The sequence below is a fragment of the Amphiura filiformis genome, chromosome 8 (genome assembly GCF_039555335.1).
Source record: "Amphiura filiformis chromosome 8, Afil_fr2py, whole genome shotgun sequence".
Lineage (NCBI taxonomy): Eukaryota > Metazoa > Echinodermata > Ophiuroidea > Amphilepidida > Amphiuridae > Amphiura > Amphiura filiformis.
Genome location: NC_092635.1, coordinates 46,754,402 through 46,778,335, shown reverse-complemented (window position 1 = coordinate 46,778,335; position 23,934 = coordinate 46,754,402). Strand labels below are relative to the sequence as shown.

Sequence of the window (23,934 nt, the reverse complement as noted above, 5' to 3'; positions counted from 1 at the left end):
GGCACATGTAGCAGCCGACAAGTGCATCGTTTTGATATGGATGTACACATATTGGAAATAATTCCAATTCTGGAGTCCAAATTGATCAACCATGGGCGCCATTGGGCGATCTCACATATCACATCACTGCACATCAAAGGGAAAGTGGTTGTCTAACTACTTGTGAATAAAGGATGAATAGACGCAACACAATTAGCTTCAGTATTATGATTATCTCAAGCATATAATTTTGTTCACCCTTCTTTTATCTTCTCTGGTTGTATTATGAGCAATTTCACAAAAGTAGTGGAAGTTAAAGAAAGCGAGGATATAAAATTATGATCTTGTAAGGCAAAATGAACAGAATCATACAAAAAATTGGATAACACCATGCACCATTTAAAATTTGCAAACATGCACTGCCATGCAATAATGAAATATAATATTAACTAAGGGGTACAAACAATCATGCAATGGGTGTAAATAATCATGCAACACATGTTACATAACACAGCAGTGGCACCAGAAATTTTTCCAGGAGACCGGCATGGGCAAAGTGATATTTTTTTGGGGGGGAGGGGTAAAAATATTAACATTTGCCAAAAGTGTGGTAATTTCTTCCCAAAATAATGGAACGTTTAGTGATTTTCTTGTTTTGATTGTGGGGCCAGAGTTTGAGAAACCCCAGGTGCCACCACTGATATTACAAAAGAAAAGTTAGGTTGCACAACTTCAGCTTTTTTAGTACTAGTCGACAAAATGAAATGATTCAGCTATGTTTCATTTGGCAAAACAGGATATTTTTTAATTAAAAACAAAATTAGTGCTAATATTTTTCTGAAATAGGGAGTAGGCCTAGAGTTATGCAACCCTAAAGAAAAGCAATATTCACATTAAACTTACATGTGATAGTAAAGATACTGCTTCCCCAGAAACAGAGAAATAGTACTTGAAAAACAATTTAAAGGGTATAGAACAAAGGAATTTAAAAGACGGAATGAATAAAGAAATTTAAAAGACGGAATTCAAAAGGGTGACAATAAAAACATAAACATACAACAGGAAGATTACAGTAAACACAATTCTGCTTTCTTTACAATTTACATGTATGATCATAAAAAAAACTGATGCAAGTTTAATCAAATTAAGGAATCGGATAGCAATGTTTGCATAATATTTTTGTGGGACATGAGAGCACATCAGACCTAGAATTGCATTGTGAATGCAAGGAATGTCTTGATGATTTCAACTAAAATATGTGATATTAAATCATTAAAAATTGATATATTTTATATTTTTGACATTTAACAGTCCTTGAAGTAACCTTTATAAATCTATTTAAGGTGTATGTAGCTGGGAGGAAAAGCCGCCCATTATTTGAAAATTTTGTATATATTTTTCCCCAGAAGACCTTTAAAAACGGTGTTTTTGGGGAAAAGTTGTATCTTCAATACGAAAGGTCAAAATTTTCAAATAATGGATGGCTTGTCCACATATCATTAGATTTATACAGTTTACTTTGATGACTGTTAAATGTCAAAAATATCAATTTTTAACAATTTGCCATAAAATATGTATTATCGCGAATTTCAAAAAATCTAAATTATTTGATATCATCAGGACATTCCTCGTATTCAGAATGCAATTTGATGGGGATGTGCTCTTTTGTCTCCCAAAAATACTGTGCAAACGTTGCTTTCTGATCCCTTTGTCGTTGCTGTTTTTTATTGTCAGAGAAGTACACACAAAATTTATAATGCAAGTTCTGTAAATACAAACACATTTGCACAAAATGATCACATGTACTGTATATGACAGCTTTAAAACATTTAACAAAATCATGCATGGAGATAATTATACATGTACTTTATCTACATGGTCTTTAACTAAAACTTTTGAACATGCTTCACAGGCAGAAACAAACACACACATGGCACAGCTCAGGGTTGCAGCTACGCAAAAAACCTGAACTGGTCATGTGAGTCCATGTCATGCATTTATGAATCATGTGAACAATGAAATGTCCAATATGGATGATAAAACACACAAATTACCAAAGGAAACAAAAATATATCAAATTGTTCATTCATTCGTGCCACAATGTCTTAGGCAATCGTCATGAATGGTCTTACCTCTTTATCTACATTTACTTGTATTTCACCTGGAGTTGGAGGAGAGTCCTTGAGAAAAGCATGAATGGAGGATACAAAGAATATACATGTCGTTTCATATTCATCATATTTTATCGAAACAGAAATTAAATATTAACTTGTCCAAGGTACAATGTGATTCATAGACAATGTTTCAAATTTGAAACAACTTTTGGACACTTGGTCTAAAAAACATCCTTCTTTTGTAATTTTCAAGAAAAGTTTATTTGATCACAGAGTTGAATTTCTATCATCAGGGCCTGGTCGGGCTTATTTCATCCAATCTAACTCATTGTAAATTATTAAATCATTGCAAATTATGCACAGACTCAATTATTAAAGCTATAAACGATTTCGGTCGAATTTTAATCTGGTTATTCTTTGCCAAATATTATAAAATGTTATAATTCTTTGGTCATTTTAAGCCAAACTAATTATGAGGTAAAATGAAAGACAAATCACTTTCAAATCTTAACCAAGTTTAAATGGTGTTCTATGGGATTTAAAATCATTCAAACTTGCTCTGTTGTCTTTTTTAACATGCTCAATCTGAGGCTATTGACAGACGTGTTGATGCTACACTTTATTTCGTACAGTAGGCGTAGGTAGGCCTATTGTTATAGAGGGCCATACTACAGGCTGTATGCATTGTAAATGTAACGTACCCTGGGTTCGGAACAGACTAGTATAACCTCAGATTGTGCACTAAGCCTGGCATTCTCAGGTTATTTTGTACCCAGGTACCTGACACATTTTTTCACTCATGGTTGACTTGTAAACAAACAAAAAATTGTTTGTGTTTCATTTTTTTCCAGGAAACCCAATGCCGACTCTCTTACATGTACCCGGGTACTGGTAGTAAAATATCATCAGCTTGGTGCCACACGGTACACCCTGATATTCTGTGCATTATTCCTTGACGAACGATAATAATTTTATTCCCAAACATCTTTTTTTTTTACGTGGCATTGTAAGAGACCACTGGAATGCTAGACATATACATACATACATACATACACAAAAATTTCAAAACATGTTTTTACATGTGAAAATTACATTTAGAGAAAATTTGGCAAAAAATCATGGGGAAAAACCTGTTGAATTCTGCACCTTCAAGATGAATTTTTAGCAATAGATGTACTAGTATGTAAAGTGACATCATATGTGACCATCCAGCACAACTGAGCCCTGAAGTCGCCACTCGCCAATCATCATTTTTGAGATATTCAAACAAAATATTCTGATTGAAATTAGCTTTAAAATGATGTATATCATGTCTATAGTACTTGACATTTAAGTAGTGAAAAATCAATAAAACAGTCAATAAATCCTTTGTTAATGTTGTTTCCTATTGTTTATTGTTTTAAAGTTCAATGAGCATATCTCAATAGTGGCACTGGAGAGTGGAGACATCCGGGCTCAGTTGTGGTGGATGGTCACATAGAGGTATTTTAATTGTACCGTATCCAAAAGTTGCAGAAACATCGCGATTTAAGTCAATGATTTAAATTGGCTTGCTCGAGAAGTCTAGCCAAGAATTTGCTCACAGATAGCTTCACATTATAGGCTAGAGACCTTTGCATTCAAAATCTAGTTGGATTCGCTGAAGCATGATGACACCGTGTAAAGCAATGGAAGTTCAGAAGTAAACACAGCCGATCACGACAGGCGATTGCATCAAAAATGTTGCGAAAAATCATCCAAATTTCAACATTAACAGAATAAATAACCTCCGGTGCAAATAGTTGCACCGCTGTCCAACCCAAAAACCATAGCAAAGCACTCTAGCATCGAATGCGTAATTCACTCTAGCATCGAATGCGTAATTATCGTATGCAAATTCGAAGCCAGAGTTCTTGAGTAAAAATCGCTGTGATTTAAATCAAACAACCCTGAAAAAAAAAGCTGTAATTTAATAGCCATTAAATTGGGGATGATCATAGTAGGATATTTCAGTCACATGGAAATTATTTTGTTTAAAAAGGTGTACGGTAACTTAAAAATGAGGGTACGGTAAGTCGGCGAGTTATGGGGCGCCGAGTTATGGGAGAGTTACAGTAAGGCCAGGCGGCGAGTTACAGTAAGAACACCTGGCCTTACTGTAACTCGCCACCTGGCCTTATACTGTAACTCGCCACCTGGTCTTATGAGTCATAACTCGCCGTTTATCCATCCCCAAAAATGAGGGGTCTACCATGTCTGTAGGTCAAACATTAGCAAATTTATGGGCAAATTTCCCTTTCAAAATTCTGCATTTTTCTGTGCCGTGGCAATCATTGTTTTTGACAATGACTGAAAATAACATGGACAATGACTTACTGTAAAAAGCAAACAATGCATCATTTTTCATCACAGCGATCTGTTTATGAAATCTAACTATTGCTGCATGATATCTGTATCCATCCCTAATTTTTTTTACTACACAAATGAGATGGGGGTATCCCACAGAGTAGAAAAAAACCAGAGCGTACCACCTGCAGTCAAAGTCCCCGTGTATTATATGATGTAAGTTCTCGCATATTCATGAGGGCCGATTGTTTGATCGTGCCGTGTCTAACAATCACGCCAGCGTTGCGTGCCTTCAAGTATACGCGATAGAGCGTTGCGTGAAAATATGCAGTAATTGCGTAGCAGTCTCGCCCGTCACATTTCATGGAACAATCGGCCGGGCAATTGACCCTCATTATCGGATGATGCGGAGACTTTGACTGGTGGTACGCCCTCTGTTTTCTTTCTCCTCTGTGGGGTATCCATAATAACACATCATATCTATGTACGAATTTAGGGGTTCATTCATATATTTTTATGACTAGTCTATAAAACCGTTGTTTATGACAGAGGGGCCCACGAGGGCATAAATAAACAACCTTTATAGTCATGAAAATATATGAATGAACCCCGTTCATACATACCAGAACATTTTGCGATTCTTATTTCAAATTCATAAAAATAATAACAAAAAATTATAAATAACATCATTAAAAAACATAATTTTCCTTCATTTTTCCTACCCGGCGAACACACATCCGGGAGACCGGGCATAAACGCTGTTTATGCCCGGCTCTCGACCAACCACGAGCGCTGTTATTAGCGTGTATGTATGAACATGTCTTCACAATACAAATGTCATGAATGTGTCCTACCGACAATTTCAGATTTGTAAAAAAAAATGATGAAAAAAACAATGAAAAAAACATCACTTAGTGACTTACATGTTCATCCATCCTGTAATTCCCGTTGAAACGACTGTTGCCAAAATCAAATTAAATGAAATAAAGGCAGTTCAAGTTTCACTAGTAATGTTCCAGTTTTACGCAAAAAAAAAGGTAAGCTTAAACTTGTGTACAATCATGAAATGAACTTGACGTATCACACAGTCATGACAGTGCAGTCACAGTGGGACTGAGCCAGCGGAATGACTGAAATGATCACACCACAACCTGAGATCAGCCACAACACTAAATTAAATTAAATAATACTGATAAAGGCTCAATGTCCAAATAATTATCAACACATATTGGATGAGGGGGTAAAACAACAACAGCAACACAAATTCATGAATTTCAGGGCGGTACGGACCAACCACAGGCAGAACCACAGGCAACATCGATGTCTTGTGTTGTTGTGTTGACGAAAAATGAATAAAAATTCCTTTAAAAAAGGAATGGGGCGCCCAAATGGGAGCATTGATGTGATGCGTGCTGAAATCCGGGGGGGGGGGGGGACAAGGCTTATGTTAACCAGGCACCCAGGCTTTTTTTTACCCCATGGTTGCCAAGTTTTGGCTCCTGGTGTGTCCAATATGTTACACTACAAACTACAGGACCAAGAGCCATCTAAAAGTTGGGATTTTAGCCGCTGGTCCAGGCATATGCCTCCTTAATATAAGGCCTGGGGGGAGAGGGCACTCCAACTTTGGAGGTGACAAGAATTTAGGGCTGTTAAGACCCCTTTTTCACCATCGTTATCACCCAAAGACCCCATATACCAGCACATGCTCTATCACCCAAAGTCCCCATATTTTTCCTTTAGATCTGTCACCCAAAGACCTTGACCCATGATAGGCCTACCGGTAGGCCTATATTTCCATCTGAACAGCAACTATGCCAAAGTCGATTTTTGATAAATAAAAGCATGTTATTAATCATGATGAAAGCATTCAGTTGAACTCGAAATTATACTGATATTTATTACATTTAAGTATAAAATTGTTATGAAAAAGTTTATATAATTTTATTATAATTAGAGAGGGCGGCCTATCTATACTGTGTAGCTCTGTGTTCTGGCCAGGCCTGGCAGAACATCAGTCAATATGAGACATTAAATATTAAATGCGAGGATCCAGAGGATACATGCCTGAGAAAATATATAATAATCCGAACGGAATCCGAACCGGTTCTGATTTTTTCTCTCCTTTATTAAAATACCAGTTTGTCTGAGCTCCATTATAATTAGCCTATATTAGTGACAGTAAAAGTAAAGTGTACCGTAAAATGGGGTAACTTCGGTCAGCGGGGTAACTTTGGTCGGTCAAATATATTTTTTTAAATGGTCATATTTTCGTACAGCAATATTCTTTTTAGTCATATTTGGTGTCAATTTGTTAAGAAATATGTTTGGAAGAAATAGTAGTCGCTCATGTGTAATTTCCTTGAAATTTACGAAAAAAGCGGCATTTTTGACCAAAAATCAGCATTTTTTTACATTTTTTTTCAGAAAAAATGAAAATCAATATTTGTGAGCAAGGATGTGTGTTTGATTAATTTTGCAAGGTGTCAAATGTCACAAAAAACAACAACTTGCCCATATTCAGCGAAGATCAATTTTTTTAATTTTTTTTCCTTCATGGAATGTAATACTATGACCAAAGTTGCCCCAAAGGCGGGGTAACTTTGGTCAGGTCATTTTTAACCCCTAGGGTACCCTTGCAAAATTATTAAAAAATCTTTTTCAACTTCAAGGTGTAGAAGGGACCCCTAATGTCACAAAAAAGAGTTAATTAGAAATATAATTGGTTTTGTTTGGAAGCAGTGGTTTAAAAACTCTGAAAAGTGCCCAAAGTTACCCCATTTTACGGTACGTAGGCTTATATTATTGAATGCAACATATCATAATGTCATAATTATATTGGCACTTCAATTCGGAACAATTCTGATTTTAGAATCTACCAGTTTATAAATCGCGAAAGTCCGAGTTAAAAATCGACTATGTAGCCTACATTGCATTTTAAACGGGACTTTGAACGGGCAAAGTCCCTAACACACACACTGTCAATCATACTTGTTTATCAGTCCAATTTAACCGCAAGCAAGTACAAGACGCGCTCATGCACTTACTGAGAGTTTAATGTTCCCGCCAACACAAAGGCCGCATAGTTGTGTACCATGTAGTTATTAAAGGTCCAAAAGCGTTGGCCTGGTCAACTGGCAGGTTTGTGCAGGAACTAAATACCAACAATTACTAAATGTTTATACTAGGATTTGGGCAGGTAACCTTGTCCTTACATATATCACAATGTAATTTTAAATGGTCAGGACCTTGGCGAGTTGGACACTTTTATTATGAAATTTGTAATGACAGGTAAACCATAACGAGATCTGGGCGACCAATCACAAGCCAGATCCATTTAAAGTTGCATTACATCATGGCCAATTTTAGTAGGCCAGAAATCCAACAATCTCATCCATTGACAACCGTGTTAAGCATGTAAACCGCAATCCAAAGTAAGTAGGACCTAGTCCACTTGGGAAGCTAACAAACAGAGGGAGTACGGTGACTGAAAAGATCAGTTGTGAAAGTTTTAAGCTTAAATACAATATCCAGAGTATGCACAATGGGCAAGTGGACTACGGAGTAGTCTAAACAGCAACGAGCCTCATATAATTATATCCCGGGAATTATATCACTGACACTGATTGTGTTAATTCTTTTGAAATAACCATTTGAAGCCATTCTTAAAAGAACTATAGGAATTCAATTTTTGAGGCTTCTTTAGGCTCTCACACAAAGGCCCCAGCCTAAAAAAAAAGTCATATTCTCACCCAAATGCCCCTCCCCCCCCCCCTAATTTAGATCCAAACGGTCCCTCTCTCACCCAATGACCGCATATTTTGTACATTTTGCTCTCATTAGCTCACCGAATGCCAAAAATCATGCTCTCACCTTTCAGCCCCCGGTTGTAATTTCTTTCTGGTAGGCCTATACCAGAACGAAATTCAAATTTGACGATATTTTTGCTAAACGAATTAATCTGCAAGACATTTTTGGTTATACATAAACATTATGTAACCAGAGGTTTCAAGTGGTATAAAAACTTTTTTTGAGGAAAGTGGGGGGGGGGGGAAATGCCCGGATGAGGATGTGGATCACGAAATTCCCTTTTAAAGAGGAAGTCCCGCCAAAGCTGTTCTTTTGTCTTATATGTTAAAAAAAATAATAATTATCAAGCATGAATCACATGGTTTTATTTAAAACAAACTCATATTAACCATAAAAACGAATAAAAACAGCAATCTCTCAACACGCGATATTCAAAATTCCCGCGCCGAAATATTCTAGAGCAATGACGTCATGGTTATTTGTGTTCATTTGTCGTCAGGCCTCATTGAATTATTGGGATGTCATTGCCCTAGACAATTTTGGCGTGGGAATTTTGAATATCGCGTGTCACAGTGAGAGATGACTGTTTTTATGGTAAATATGAGTTTGTTTTAAATAAAACCATGTGATTCGTGATTGATAATTATTTTTCTATCATATAAGACATAATGTTGAGAAACTTTATTGATGGCACTATGTTAAACTGCTGATGACGAGAAGCGTTTATGATGATGATGATGATAGGCTAACAATATCGGGAACAATATGCCCAGAGCATAAGGTTTAAAGAGTAAATGCACCATATAGATTCAATGTGACAAAATGAAGAAAAAAAACCAGCAAAGGTCAAGGCACCATTTTTAAATGATTATTTAATTTACCCTTTTTAAAATCAAATAATCATATTCCATTCTTTGTTTCATCAAAATAAAGTTTTTCAAAACAGCGAAATTTGGGTTCACTTTCTGAAATCTACATCTGTATTACTGAATAATATTAAAAAGGAAAGTAACTTGCCATTGGCAATACCAAAACTATATCAAATTGAATATGTGACCCATCACATCGAAACACGGCAGTTGTCGTCAAAAATGAACTTGTGGGTTTCTTTACCAGACTAAAGGACCGTTTTTAAGCTTTAAAATGACACCTCTTCCATTGATGTCGTGTGTTGAATGGTGATTGTATGTGACAAATAGGATTCAAATTCCTTATTATTTTCTTTATTTTTCGGGGCACATTTTCTTTATTATCTTTAAATGTGGGTTTCCGACAACTGCCGTGTTTCGATGTGATGGGTCACATATCCGAAATGGTCGACCAAATGCCTTCAATTGGGCCATCATTGCACAAGTTTCTCACTTCTGAGCTGAGACCATTATGGTCTCAGCTAGCTTCTGAGTTACTCGTTGAACTGGCTAAAGTCGCTTACTTTATTGATCAATCAGGGAGTTGTATCACAATTTAGTATAGTGCCCTCTATTGAATGCAATTAAATGCTGTGTATTAAGGGGTGGGGTATGAACGTTTGGACAGTATTTATTGTGGGACATTAGAGCACATCAGACATATCGAATTGCATTCTGAATACGAAGAACTGATATCAAATAATTTTGATTTTTTGAAATTCGCAATGTAATACACATTTTATGGCAAATGATTAAATATTGATATTTTTGACATATAACAGTACTCGAAGTAAACTTTATAAATCCGATGATTTATACTTAAAGTGTATGTAGGTGGGATGAAAAGCCGACGATCAATTGAAAATTGTGACCTTTCGTATTGAAGGATTTTTTTTCCCAAAGCACAAAACAAATTAGGTCTGTTTGGGAAAAAAATCCTTATCTTCAATACGAAAGGTCAAAATTTTCAATTGATCGTCGGCTTTTCCTCCCAGCTACATACACTTTAAGAATATTATATATCATTAGATTTATAAAATTTACTTCGAGGACTGTTATATATCAAAATGTGAAAAATATCAAATTTTAATAATTTGTCATAAAATTTGTATTATATCGTGAATTTCAAAAATGAAAATTATTTGATATCAGAAAGACGTTCTTCGTATTCAGAATGCAATTCGATATGTCTGATGTGCTCTCATGTCCCACAAAAAATACTGTCGAAACGCTTAAAACGCTCATTCCAGCAACTATATATTTAAACTGTTGCGATTTGGTATAGTTCACAGCATCTTACGAATGCTGGTGAGGTTTGACAAAAATTGCATTGATCATTTCATAGCGAGTGTGTATAAGAATTCAAATATCACAGATAGGCCTACTGTACTTTTGTATGTCCTTTGGTTCTTGAGTTATGTTGTAAAGAGGGCTGAAACAACACTTTTGCATAACTCATTAACAACAATAAATCAAGCAAGTTTTCAAAGTATATGATTTGTAGAATGAACTTTTGTAAAACATCAAAGTGTTATTTTTTAATAATATATTGATTTAGACAATGAAAATCGATTTTTTTTTGTTGGTTGCTTCGACCAACAAAAAATCGCCGCGTCGCCGGCCGCCTGAAATCAATCATTTCAGATAAATTCAACTTTCTCACATTAACAAAAACACGAACTACTGTTTTAGCTTAGCCTTACCGTTTCACTTGAATCAAAGTTTACGTCTTGGTGATATTGATCCTCGTTACTTGGTGGAAGGCTTTTCATGCTCGATTCACCCAAGCTTTCTTCATTTTGCCAGGCCGACGCCGTTGCCATTATTTTTACAATTTCTTTTCTTCTTTTTTTTTCAATTTCAATATTGTCCCTATAAAGACTCTGCACCATCTAAAGATATACGCATATATCCTTTAAATCATCCCATTATTACACCACCCTACGCCATATATAAATTCGCCTAGCCCCATTTCCCTAAAATGAAATTTTCAAACAAGGAAATTATATTGGCAGATGGAGGGCCTCGAATCCATGCCGCACTTGCCGCTATATGCTATCGAAATCGTTAACAACCATCTTGAAATATACTGAGCTTTAACAATATTATGACAAGCAAAGACAGAAAAAGTACCATATTTTGAGATTTTACCTGCTTTAAAATATTGCTGTCTATCAAGTATATTGTTGATAATTGTGTATTGCTGCATAGGTCTACGACAATCGTACACAATACATATTGCAAGGTACCATAATTTTTTTCGTGAAGGCGCTCTGGATTTTTACAATTTATACAAAAATTCCACATAGGACGCAAAGTTAATTTCAGAAAATAAAAGATACGATTACCACAAAAACGAAACAGTAATCTTTAACGGAGTTCTATGTAATTTTTACATCGATTTATCACCATCTTTTCAGTCGAGTCGTCATTTTCACTAAACTTTTTGTGCCCATAACAAATTAAAATAAAATACTCTGCCTTCAAAACCAGATCAATTGTACTATGATGTAGGCTTATAAAAGAATAGTGAAAAAATATGAAATACAGCAGCAGCAGAGCAGCACTTTTAAGCTTATTAAAATAAGCACTTCCAGAATAAGGGGAGAGAACATGGACCTCTTCGAGCATCATTATTTCTGAATTATATGTCCAAAGTATATAAAACGTCAGAAATTTTTCAAAAATCTCAAGTTTTTGAACAAATCACAAAAATTTACTTTAATTTTTTTGTCACAAGATAACTCGAAACACTTGCAAGCAAAAGGTAAACTTTTTGCACTATCGTTTAGAGCTCATCAAAGTCTAGGGAAGGTTTTTATTTTATTTTTTCAAAATATTTGTTTTAAAAATATACACAATTATGTGCAATTTTTAGCTTAATAGAGTGACAAAATTGCCTTTTTCACATGTTTTCTTCAATATTTCGAAAAAAGAGAACAAATTTAAAAATTTTAAAAAAAAACTTCCCTATAAGTTCATGTCTCTTCTTCATGAAAAGCTAATTGTTTTACTACGAATCGATTTTTTTTTTCATCCTGTCACAAAAAAATTGGGGTAAAAAAGGGAATTAAGACACTTTATAATTTTTGTACTGTGAAGGTATAGGGGTGTTAATTTGTAAACACTAAAACGTGTAAAATATGAAGATGTTTATGTTTTATAACACAAGATAGTGTTAAAAGTGTGATTTTAATACTATCTTGTGTTAATAATAACATTAACACCTTCATTTAAGCATAGACTCTGAAATTTAAGTGTTGTTTTACACACACAAATATTTCATTGAAAAACCCTCCCACTCAGCTATTTCAAAAAGGTAATCAGGTCTCCTTATCCTGTGCAATAAATTAGCATTAAATAAATTTTATTCTAAAAACACTTTTAGAAACATTTCATTATTTCGTACACTGCTGTGTCCCATTATACAAGACTCAAGATTGCATGTGGCAAAGTTCACTGTTTTGTAACAGTTCTTAAATAAATAGTATTGATAGTATGAAAAATAACTGACAAAGAGGCGTGGTCTGATTATATCAGTTATTTTTATAATATCTATAGGGCCTACTATTGTTTATTTACGAACTGTTGCCACATACAATACTGAGTCATCATAATGGGCAAGGTAAATTAGTTTTGCCAGTGGAAAATTATTTACTGAAAATTAATAGTAATGATTTGCACTATTTCTCACTTTTTGTTTGAGCCTGGTCCCACTAGGACCCAAGCGTGTCTCCATACGGAACAACTAAAAATATCCATCATGTTCAGACACAGAACAATAACCTTAAATGCAACAGCATTTATCTGCATTCAATAGAGGGCACTATACTAAATTGTGATCAATGATTTGTAGCGAGTATTAGACCAGGTTAAAACTGAGCTAAGTACCACTTGGAGAACAAGAAATTCTCATATGGTTTATCTGGACCAGTTTTGCATGGGGAACAAGAATTTCTTGGGTAAAAAGCCTGTAACCTGAGAACTTTTCCGTGAGGGCGCTTTTTTCAAAATGGCCGCCAAAATCCAATATATATGGTTAAATTAGTCACCTTAGTGTATATTTAACCAGATTTTGGATTTTTATTGATAGCAATAATGTACTACTAAGTCAGGTTATTATTATGAAGGTAACAGGAGGTCACAGCTGAGGGCGTTGTTTTCAAAATGGCCGCCAAAATCAATGAAAAACATATATATGGTTGAATTAGTCACTTTAGGGGCATATTTAACCAGATTTTGGATTTTGTTGATAGCCATAATGTACTACTAAGTCAGGTTATTAATATGAAGGTAACAGGAGGTCACAGCTGAAGGCGCTTTATTCAAAATGGCCGTCAAAATCCATGAAAACCATATATATTGTTAAATTAGTCACTTAAGTGGTATACTTCATCAGATTTTGGATGTTGTTATTGATAGCGGTAAAGCAATACTAGGTCAGATTATTAATGCAAAGGTAATAGGATGTCACAGGCGAGGGTGCTTTTTTTCAAAATGGCCGACAAAATTGAAGGAAAGTATGATATCAACGAAAAGGCGTCAGGAAATGTTACTTAAGTAGAAAAAAGTAATAGTTGTCTTTGACTTTTTGAACATATAATGAAGTACTTCAGGGTGGTAAAAGTAGATTCTGATTTAAAATGGCGGCAATGACGACTACCATAATTGCCTTTATGTATTAAAGAAGACCCCAAAAGCAACTTGTAAACTAGAATGCCGCAAAAGTCATGGAAGTGTTGCTTACAGTGTTATAAAGTGTCCGTTTGTGCATGGTTTCAATGTTGCACTTCTCTTTGTTTTAATCCTCAGGATCACTCAAATCGCTATTTTCTGAAAATTCGTCATAGTTATTCTCTACCAATAGTTCTTGGACGTCAAAGACAACTATTACTTTTTTCTACTTAAGTAACATTGCTGTCGCTTTTTTGTTGATATCATACTTTCCTTCAATTTTGTCAACCATTTTTTTTTGAAAAAAGCACCCTCGCATGTGACATCCTATTACCTTCGTATTAATAATCTGAACCTTGTAATGTCTTACCGCTATCAATAACAACATCCAAAATCTGATGAAGTATACAACTTAAGTGACTAATTTAACAATATATATGCTTTTCATTTATTTTGGCGGCCATTTTGAAAAAGCGCCCTCAGTTGGGACCTCCTGTTACATTCCAATTAATAACTTGATTTAGTAGTACATTATTGCTATCAATAAAAATCCAAAATCTGGTTAAATATGCCCATTAAGTGACTAATTTATCCATATATATGTTTTTCATTGATTTTGGCGGCCATTTTGAAACAAGCGCCCTCAGATGTGACCTCCTGTTACCTTCATATTAATAACCTGACTTAGTAGTACATTATTGCTACCAATAAAAATCCAAAATCTGGTTAAGTATGCCCTAAAGTGACTAATTTAACCATATATATTGGATTTTGGCGGCCATTTTGAAAAAAGCGCCCTCACGGAAAAGTTCTCAGGTTACAGGCTTTTTACCCAAGAAATTCTTGTTCCCCATGCAAAACTGGTCCAGATAAACCATATGAGAATTTCTTGTTCTCCAAGTGGTACTTAGCTCAGTTTTAACCTGGTCTATATAGGCGAACTTGAGGAGCGTTGCGATTTCAATGATTGTGATCATGGTGATCAATGATCGGACATCTCGGAGCTGAGGCGAAGGAGCATTGAGACTTCAATTATCATTGATCTCTGTTGATAGGGCCTGTACACAAAGCCAGAAGTAATACTGGGTTAGCGACATGTCTGGTAACTCAGAAGTGAGAAACTTTTGTAAAATGATGGCCCAATTGAAGCCATTTGGCCGACAATTTTGGCGCTATTGTTATTGTTAATCATTTAGTGTGCATGCACTGTGGCTCATACCGAAGGCTCATACACTACAAGATTCCTATTGCGGCCGCCTGCACAGGTACACCGTCGCCAAAGTACCTGACTGGTACACACAGAGTAGGCCAAGAGTAGGCCTACCCATATACATCCGATTAGTGGCGACACCAGGATTTTTTTCTGTTGGGGGCATTGGGAGGAAAAGTGAATTTCGGGGGAGGGCAAAATCAACAAATTTTGCGCAAAATTGCCGCAAAAAGCGAAAAATTAGGTAATTTAGGTAAAATATTGAGGGGGGGAAATCTCCCCTCCCCCACCCCCCACATAACGCCGCCACTGGTACCAAAGCTGCTACTGCACCAGCCAACGGTTTACATGTGCAGGTGGACCCAATAGGATTAGGAATCATTAGTGATAATCTTATCGAAATGTCTAAAGGTTGTGCACTTGCATCTTCAGATCATACTAAGGGGCAGTCACTATTTACGCCAGGGGTGGAGGATTGAAGGGGGAACACGAAAAAATTCTATTATGATTGGGGGGAACACGAATTATATTTATTCCATTTGGTTTCCATATTTGATAGTCATTTTTGTATGATGATGGTCATTTTTGTATGATGATGGTCTACAGAAAAGATGAAAATATCCTGATACTATTGATATAGATGAACTTCAGTGTCACATTCTTGCCCCAAAAGAGAAAATACAAAGCAACTTTAGAGGTAACATCGTACAAAATGTGGCCGGGGCCATGAAGGTTTATCAATAGAGTAGACTGAAAATACACAGGTCAAAATTGGCCTGCCCCTTTTTTAATTTCACCAAGTTCTTCTGTTGTAAATAATAGTATTCAGAATTTTCTCTTCTATAAACAGTGTTGGAAATAACCAGTAAAGCGTAGCAACAAGCTGCACCCTGGGTATGTATACACAGCCAGAATCTTCAAAATCAACTGGCAACACAGGTATAATGTTAATCACCTTGAGTCCTACTTGTAGCACCCTCGAGTCGCTTGGTGCACATATTAAACCTGTGTTGCCAGTCACAAGAATCTGCCTGTGAATATAGTACTGTGATATTTAATACATGTACAGGCTAGAGTTCTGTGCACCTGTACTATACTTTTACCAGTAACTTAATTTTATTTTTCTGTTTATATTCCATTTGTGATTTTAAAAAGGCCAAGAAAAAGAAAACATTTCTTGTACAAACTTATTAAAAAACAACGAGTACAGTATACAGAACTCTTTCCATGATTATGAATACTCATATATTTCATTATTTTAAAAGAGAGACAATAAAAGTACAAAGTAAAAATACATGAAGACCGTAGTATTGTTTTTGTTAGGGAGGGGGGAACCTGAATTTTTTTACCTGATCGATGGGGGGAACCTGAATTTTTTTCTGAAGCCAACAGGGGGAACATGAAAAAATTTGAGGGAAAAGTTGGAAAATCCTCCATCCCCCCTGGCGTAAATAGTGACCGCCCCCTAATATCCTATGAACTTTTATCAAGATAGCCTATTAAATCAGTATTCTATTATCTATAGCATAGAACAATACCTGGAAGCGGCACTAGAAATTAGCATGAGGCCGCATTCATATGTAAATAGCGTATTGTTATTTAAATTTGTGCCCAGACGTATTGAGGGCGACAGTCATGTTATCCAGACAGCAGGCGGCATAGGACACGCAACACGGACGTACGAGGCTGGCGAAGATACAGGGCTGACAGCCCCATTCACAATACACGGTTAGCGATTATAAATGGACAATTAACATACTTGCAGTGGGGTACTTTGCAGAACCCCAACGGTTTTAGAGTAAGATAATTTTGCTTTGACACCACATAACAAATTTAGAATTGTTTGTGAAGATTTCATGATTATGTGTTAATCCAATGGCGACGTCGAAAATAGCGATATCGCATCCACCATCATCTGCAGACAGAGAATGTCTTGATGCGCCAGGCATGTCAAATTGCTGAGTGAATGTGTATAAATCCCCTTTCTGTTTAGGTAATAAGCTAGTATATTTTGTGTTCCAGTTTGTTATAACAAAAAAATAAGCATTATATTAAATATATTAAGTGTATAAACTTTGAAATTGACGTGAATTTGAAGTGCAGAGCTCCAAAGCTAGCTAAATCGTGTAGTATGAAATTATGCTGTGACCCCCTCTGCGTGGTAGAATTATATTCATAAAACATTGAATTTAACATATAATATGGGCAGCCAACCACGATTTATTAGCATTTAAAAGATATATTAATTAACAAAGATAAATAATCAATAATACAAATGACAATTTAACTAGTAAACAAGTCTGAAATCTTAAAATGTTGCCACGTGATTTCCCGAACACATGATATGTCAACATGTGACCATTATTCAGATTTACCGTAAGTATTTGGAGTATGGTGCACGGCTTGCAGGCAACTGTGTATTTCTTTACCTCCGTATAAAATCAATAATTCATGCTAGGAGCCAAGTAACATTCTGTCTGCTTAGTGCATATTGGTATTTTATTTTACTTGAGAGCATAATAGAAATACATAAAGACGAATAAGGCGCCATGATGGAAAGCTATGGAAGGTCAGGTCGGGTATCAAAGGTTATTGACTTATTGTAACTTCAAATAGGCCTACTACTTGTGTTTCACACCTTGCCTCTGTCACATATTTCCTTCATATTATTGACCTCAAGTCCTAATTTCGGTGGTCGCCTGTATCATTAAAAAAAATAATATCAAATTAGTAGACTTTCTTTGAAAAAACATATCACTGGTGCCTGATGGGAATACCCGTCCGCCATTTCATTAAACTGGATCGTTTTCGCCTGGTTTGTGCCCAGATGTATTGGGGCGCGCTATACTCTCATTGAACAGGCAAAGTTCGCAAAACTAACAACGCTGTTATTTGCCAATATCAATTAACATGATCCAAGGGGTCGAACATGAATTATTCATAACGGATCGATAACTGGCCTCACTTTCTAAATATTTAACCACTGAGCGGAATTTTTCATAGGTTTTGCGTTGCTAATAGAACAACCGTGAATTTAGTGTCACCCCCTTGTCTATAGTCCCAAATCAGTAGTCTATCAGTGGCGGCACTAGGGGTGGCGGCACGCGTAATTTCTTTCTGCAACCATAATGGGCTGCAATGCGATAACACATAGTACATACATGTAATTCTTATTATAGGCCTATGAGGCTAGATATAAAACACGAGTTTATTACCATTATTATTTCCTCTTACTTAATAAAATAAAAAGAAATCGATAGAATTAAAATTCTACAACGGTTTACCTGGGGTTCGAACCCACATGCACAATCTATGTACCCATAGTCTAATGCCTACACGACTGTGCTATGATTCGTTGTGCCAGAAAGGTGTTTGTTTATGATACTTATTGATTACGGAATAAAGTGCATACACACAATATACTATTACTAGTATATTAGTAATAATAAATACGAATATAATCCTAACCCTAACCCTAACCCTAACCCTAACACTAACCCTAACCCTAAACCCTAACCCTAACCCTAACCCTAACCCTAACCCTAACCCTAACCCTAACCCTAACCCTAACCCCTAAGCCTAACCCCTAACCCTTACCCTAACCCTAAGACCCTAACCCTAAGACCCTAACCCTGACAATAATGAACCTTGCCTCGGACTATGCGGTTAGTGATATATTGCGGCCCATTATGGCTGCAGAAAGAAATTAAGCTGGCGGCACTAGGGGGTGGGGGCATTTTAAGATTTTAATCCGGGGGGCACTCGAATATGAAAGTGACGTACCTGTGCCGCACCAGCGTACGAAACTAGGGGTCTATCGGTGTAGAAATTTTCAGAAAAGGGGGTCATTCGGTGTTGGCAATGTCAAAAATGGAGTGATTTTGTATAAGAGCGCCCAAACTTTTTACCCAATTTTACAATACAAAATAGACAAAACTCATTTATTTCAATTTTGACGACTAGTGTAGGCTACTAAAAAAAAAAAAAAAACCGGGGTCATTGGTGTAGGATTTGCCAAAAATAAGGGGTCTTTTCATGGGCGCATGACGTATGTCAATATATGGGAGTGCCCCCCGGCATTTAGTTAGTGGGTTTTTAGCGGGTTCGCCGTCGGACAAGTTAAGAACTGTCAAACTTTCGTCAGGAGTAGCTCTGACTTCTTCAGGACAAAGTACCTAAGAATGAGACGAGTAGGCCGCCCTGAAAAGAGCCGTTCACTGAAGAGCCGTTCAATTGGGCCTTCATTTTGACACATTTTGTAACTCAGTTTTCCAACTAATAAGGGGCTGGCATTTTCTTCGGAAGGGGGGTCCCAAATATACTGGAGGTCATAAATATTTGAAAAGAAAAATAGGGGGGTCATAAATTTTTGATAACCAAAATGTAGGGAGTCACAATTGGGCCTTCATACTCTCACCATTGACGCGTGACCTCTACAAACAGTGTATGTTATAGGTATAGGGCATTGCCTAGTTAACGTCACTGTGGGAAAAATAACCGGCCAATATTTAAAGTACTCTCTGAAATTCTAGAAAATATAGTTTTGTAACAATGTCCTAAATTTTTAGCTAATTTAGGTGTTTTGAAATATTCGCACTTTGGTGTTTTAAGGGGAAGGGCACGGCACGGCCTGCAAAATTTTCTGCGTAAATCGAATGCATCTTTTACTGACTACCACTCACTTGTGTACCGCTCTCTTGCGAAGGGCATTAAAGCTAACCACTTGACGGATATTTTTTAAACTTGGATGTCAATCAAGAATAATGAATACATTACATGTAGGCTAAAAACTGAGTAGGTTGGGCATCTGCAAATGGTCGTACCTCCCTGGTATGTGAATGACAGATAACACCAAAAAAAATTTTATTTCCAAACCGTGTTACGTCTACAACCATTATGTTTCTCATTTTCAAGAATGCTGGTTAACAATATGCAGACTATTGTCTCAGTGTGGATTTAACCAGAGAAGATCTGATTTAACATAGTTGAGCTGTTTTCAATGAGTGTTATCTTGGTTTAATAGCTTTTAATGGGGTTTAAATCCTGCAAAGGTCGTGGTGAATTCTACTGTAGACATAACTGCATCATGATCCGGGGAGTCCGGGACGGTATGAGACCGTCAGCAAGGGGCATTCTCCGGGGGCATTCTGAGCAGTGGCGGCACCAGGAATTTTTTGGGGGGGCATTGGGGGGGGGGAAGTGAATTTCTGGGGGGGGCTGGGCAAAATCGACCAATTTTGCGCAAAATTGCCGCAAAAAGCGGAAATTTACGTAATTTTGGGGTTTTGCCTCAAAACTGGGGGCAAACTGGGGGGGGCAAGAAAAATAATAAATGCCCCCCTTCCCCCCCCCGTAGCGCCAAACCTGAGCGCAAACCTGTCAGTAGCGTCTCTACACTGTAAAAATGCAGGTGTCTTGGCGTGTTCTTTAAGACATGTCTTGCCAATAAGCATGTCTTAAACAATAGAAAACATCAACAAATATTTGGCTGAAGACAAAAGCTAAGACATGTGTGAAGCCAGTTTTGAGACATGTCTCCAGACACGTCTTTGTGCAAGACACGTCTCGCGCAAAGAAATGTCTTCATGCAAGACATGTCTCTCAAAAATGTCTACATGCAAGACATATCTAATGTAAGACTAGACTATGCCATAGTCGAATTTTATTAAAAATATGTTATTATTAGTCATGATGAACCCATTTCGTTGAACTCAAAATTATACTGATGTTTATTAAAATTAAAGTATTTAATAGTAAATGGTCATAAAGAGTTAAAAATATCAGACGATTAGTGACAATAAAAGTAATTGAATGCAACATTATCTTGCATAATTATAACGGCTCACTTTAATACTGAACAATTCTGATTTTGGAATCTACCAGTTTATTGATAGCGAACCCCGAAATTTCGACTATGAACTTTGAATTGTAAGCAGAACTTTATCCCCTGGACTTTGCTCTCTAAAAACACACTGTCAAGCATACTTGTTTATCAGTCCATTAACCACAAGTACGCGCTAGATGTTTGATGAGAGATTAACTTTCGCGTCAACACAAAAGCGCCGCAAATACCACAGACAGTTGTTTACGGTGTAGTTAATGGTAATGGCGCGGGCCCAGACGATTTAAACCATAGCGAGGTATGGGCGACCAATCACAAGGCAGATCCATTTAAAGATGCATTACATCATGGCCAATTTTAGTTAGGCCAGAAATTGGCCTAACTCTCTATAGAGTCCCGTGTTAAAAATCTTAACCGCAAGGCAATGTCAGTAGTCCACTTGGGAAGCTAACAAACAGAGGGAGTAGGGTGACTGATCAGATGTGAAAATTTATCAATTGTGTACACATTAATTAAATCAGAGTTTTAAGCTTAAATACAATATCCAGAGTATGCACAATGGGCAAGTGGACTACGGGGTAGTCTAATGTAAGACGTGTCTATTGAAGCCAATTTTGTGACATGTCTTGAGTTTGTGTCTTCTGCCATGACACGTCTTTGCTGAAGACGCGTCTCAGATATGTCTCAATTGGCCTATGTCTTGGCATGTGTCTTCAGCCAAATATTTGTTATGTTTTTTATTGTTTTAGACATGTTTAGTGGCAAGACACGTCTTAAAGAACTCCGGGGGGAGTCACTCACTCCATGACTTGCTACTCACCCGCGTCCAAGAAATACGTCTATAAAAAAGGGTATGGTTTTTACCACACTATAGCGTCGTCGACGTCTTTTTGAAAAAGGGGTATTATACTTTTTCAGAAGGCATCGCCATTTAGGGGTCCTTTTTCAACCAAATCCTTAGACGTTTAGGGTTAGTAATATTATTGTTTGAGTGAGTTTGCACTAATTTGATAAAAATCATCACTTTTTAATTGATTCTTGTTACTTTTGTGCATGTTTTCTTTAGTTCTGCAACATCAAAAAGACACAGAGGGTATCAGATTAGCTCATTTTCCTGTTTATGCCACTTAGGGTATAAATTAGATATTTCTCAGTTGACGATATTTTATAGGGTATGGTTTTTGCATGACGCCCGGGTAGGATTTTGCTTGTGTTTCGCCATTAAGGGGTGCAATTTGGTTATGTGAAAATTCGTCATTAAGGGTGCATTTCAGAGGTGGTCGGACGCGGGTGGGTAGCACTGCACTTTTGTGTGAGAGTGACCCCCCCCCCCCGGGTAATGAACACACCAAGACACCATGCTGTCCTATAAAATGACTTGCCATAAAAATAAATAGCCCTGCACTGTCTTATGTTATTTCCCGGGGGGGGGGGGGACTTCAATTTGAAATGGATATAGGTGTAGGGCTGGCACTTTCGCACTAAGGGGCATTCGGTGAGAGCAAAATGTAAAAAATATGGGGTCATTGGGTGAGAGCATGATTTTTGGCATTCGGTGAGAGCAAAATGTAAAAAATATGGGGTCATTGGGTGAGAACGTGACCTTTTTTTTAAATGAAATCTTTGGGTGAGAGCCGAAACAGCGTAACAGAAACCTCGAAAATTGAATTTCTAGTTCTAAATGGCTTCAAATTTCTTTGGTTTTTTTTTCAAAATAAGGGACAAAATCAATGATAAATGAAAGTTGCTGTTAAAATTGAACAAGTAAGGGTCTTTGGGTGACAGATCAAATGAAAAAATAGGGGGTCTTCTGGTGACAGAACATGTGTTCGTAAAAAAAATATGGGGTCTTTGGGTGACAGCGACGCTGAAAAGGGGGTCTTAACAGCCCTACATACACGTCACCTCCAAAGTTGGAGTGCCCCCCCCCCCCCCCGGGTGTTATTTGTTTCATGGATTGTACTCACCGCTGCAACCTCTCCCGTCTGTATCGAAAATATGTGGCCTCTACCAGAGGATTTTGAATTGATTCTGTTTCGATGTTCCTCCGATGATTCTACGAAGCTGGTATCAGTCTCCATATTATAATCCTTCCGTTGGTAGTTCACTGTAATGATATCCATAAAAACGAGATGTTAACTTAAACTCTTGATGTTTTAACCCTTAACAACATTAAAGATGGAGATAATATTATTAGATCCGTTGATATGGTTGATAGACCAAATATGTGCGCTGTTCTCAACCATTCAAGGACAATTATACATACCTTTTATTTTATCATGAAAATGAAATCACAGGGTCGTTGGTGCAAATAATAGACAGATAACAGTTTCCCGGTATCGTGAGTATTGTCCTTCCCCTCGCTAGCTGTGTTGAATATAGCTGCCTTTTAACATGTTAAAAGTCAACACAGCTCATTTTCAATTTCAGCCACATGTGCACAGCATTCTACGTTGTGCGTCCTGGGGTCCTACCCGAAAGTGTCATAATTTGGTCAGAACATTTCGCGCAACAATCATTCATAAGCTTAGGCTCACCCCCTCAATAATTTTGACCCCCCCCCCCATTATCCTGGGTGAGTTTTAAAAAATTGTGATAAAACGGGGAAAATGAGTGTTTATTATATGCAAAATTTTCTGACTCCGAGGGGAGTCACCAAAAGTTGTTCAAGTTTCAGCCTCCCCCCCCCATGTTGAAAATCTTCCTAAGCCAAATATTATGGAACATTTCGCGCAAAGAAATCCACTGACACTATGGAAGTCTCGGATAGCGACGTTTTTTGTGAGACCTGGCTCGCCTGAGAGCACAGCAGATGAATTGCATTTTGAAAACGAGGAATGTCCAACCCGAGATTCAGGCCTTCAGGCGACGCACCCCCCCCCCCCAATTTGGAAAAGTATACAAAAAGTTTTCAGAATTTCGGAAGAAAGTCCACTTCACAAAATCGCCCCCCCTTTTTTTCAAAATCAGCACCCCCCCTCCTCCAAATGAATTCCTGCGTACGGGCCTGGTCCTTCTGATTGGCGTAATGCAGACCTGACCTGGGAGGGGGGGCAGATTAAAAAAAATCCC

At 37.0% G+C, this 23,934-nt stretch overlaps 1 protein-coding gene across 3 annotated transcripts in view; it reads right to left on the bottom strand.

Annotated features, from left to right (window-relative positions):
• Nucleotides 1–22,969, bottom strand: part of LOC140159116 (broad substrate specificity ATP-binding cassette transporter ABCG2-like) — a 76,029-nt gene extending 53,060 nt beyond the window's left edge. The window contains exons 1-2 of one of the 3 annotated variants that reach the window (XM_072182472.1): nucleotides 5,342–5,523; nucleotides 2,112–2,159 (exon numbers count right to left, since the gene is read on the bottom strand). In XM_072182472.1, coding sequence (XP_072038573.1) covers nucleotides 2,112–2,159; nucleotides 5,342–5,353 — 60 coding nt within the window. In that variant the 5' untranslated portion in view covers nucleotides 5,354–5,523. Of the gene's footprint in view, nucleotides 1–2,111; nucleotides 2,160–5,341; nucleotides 5,524–22,829 lie in introns of those variants that run through there. The other 2 variants (XM_072182471.1, XM_072182473.1) reach the window with 2 other exon arrangements.
• Between the last annotated feature and the right edge of the window lie 965 nt (nucleotides 22,970–23,934).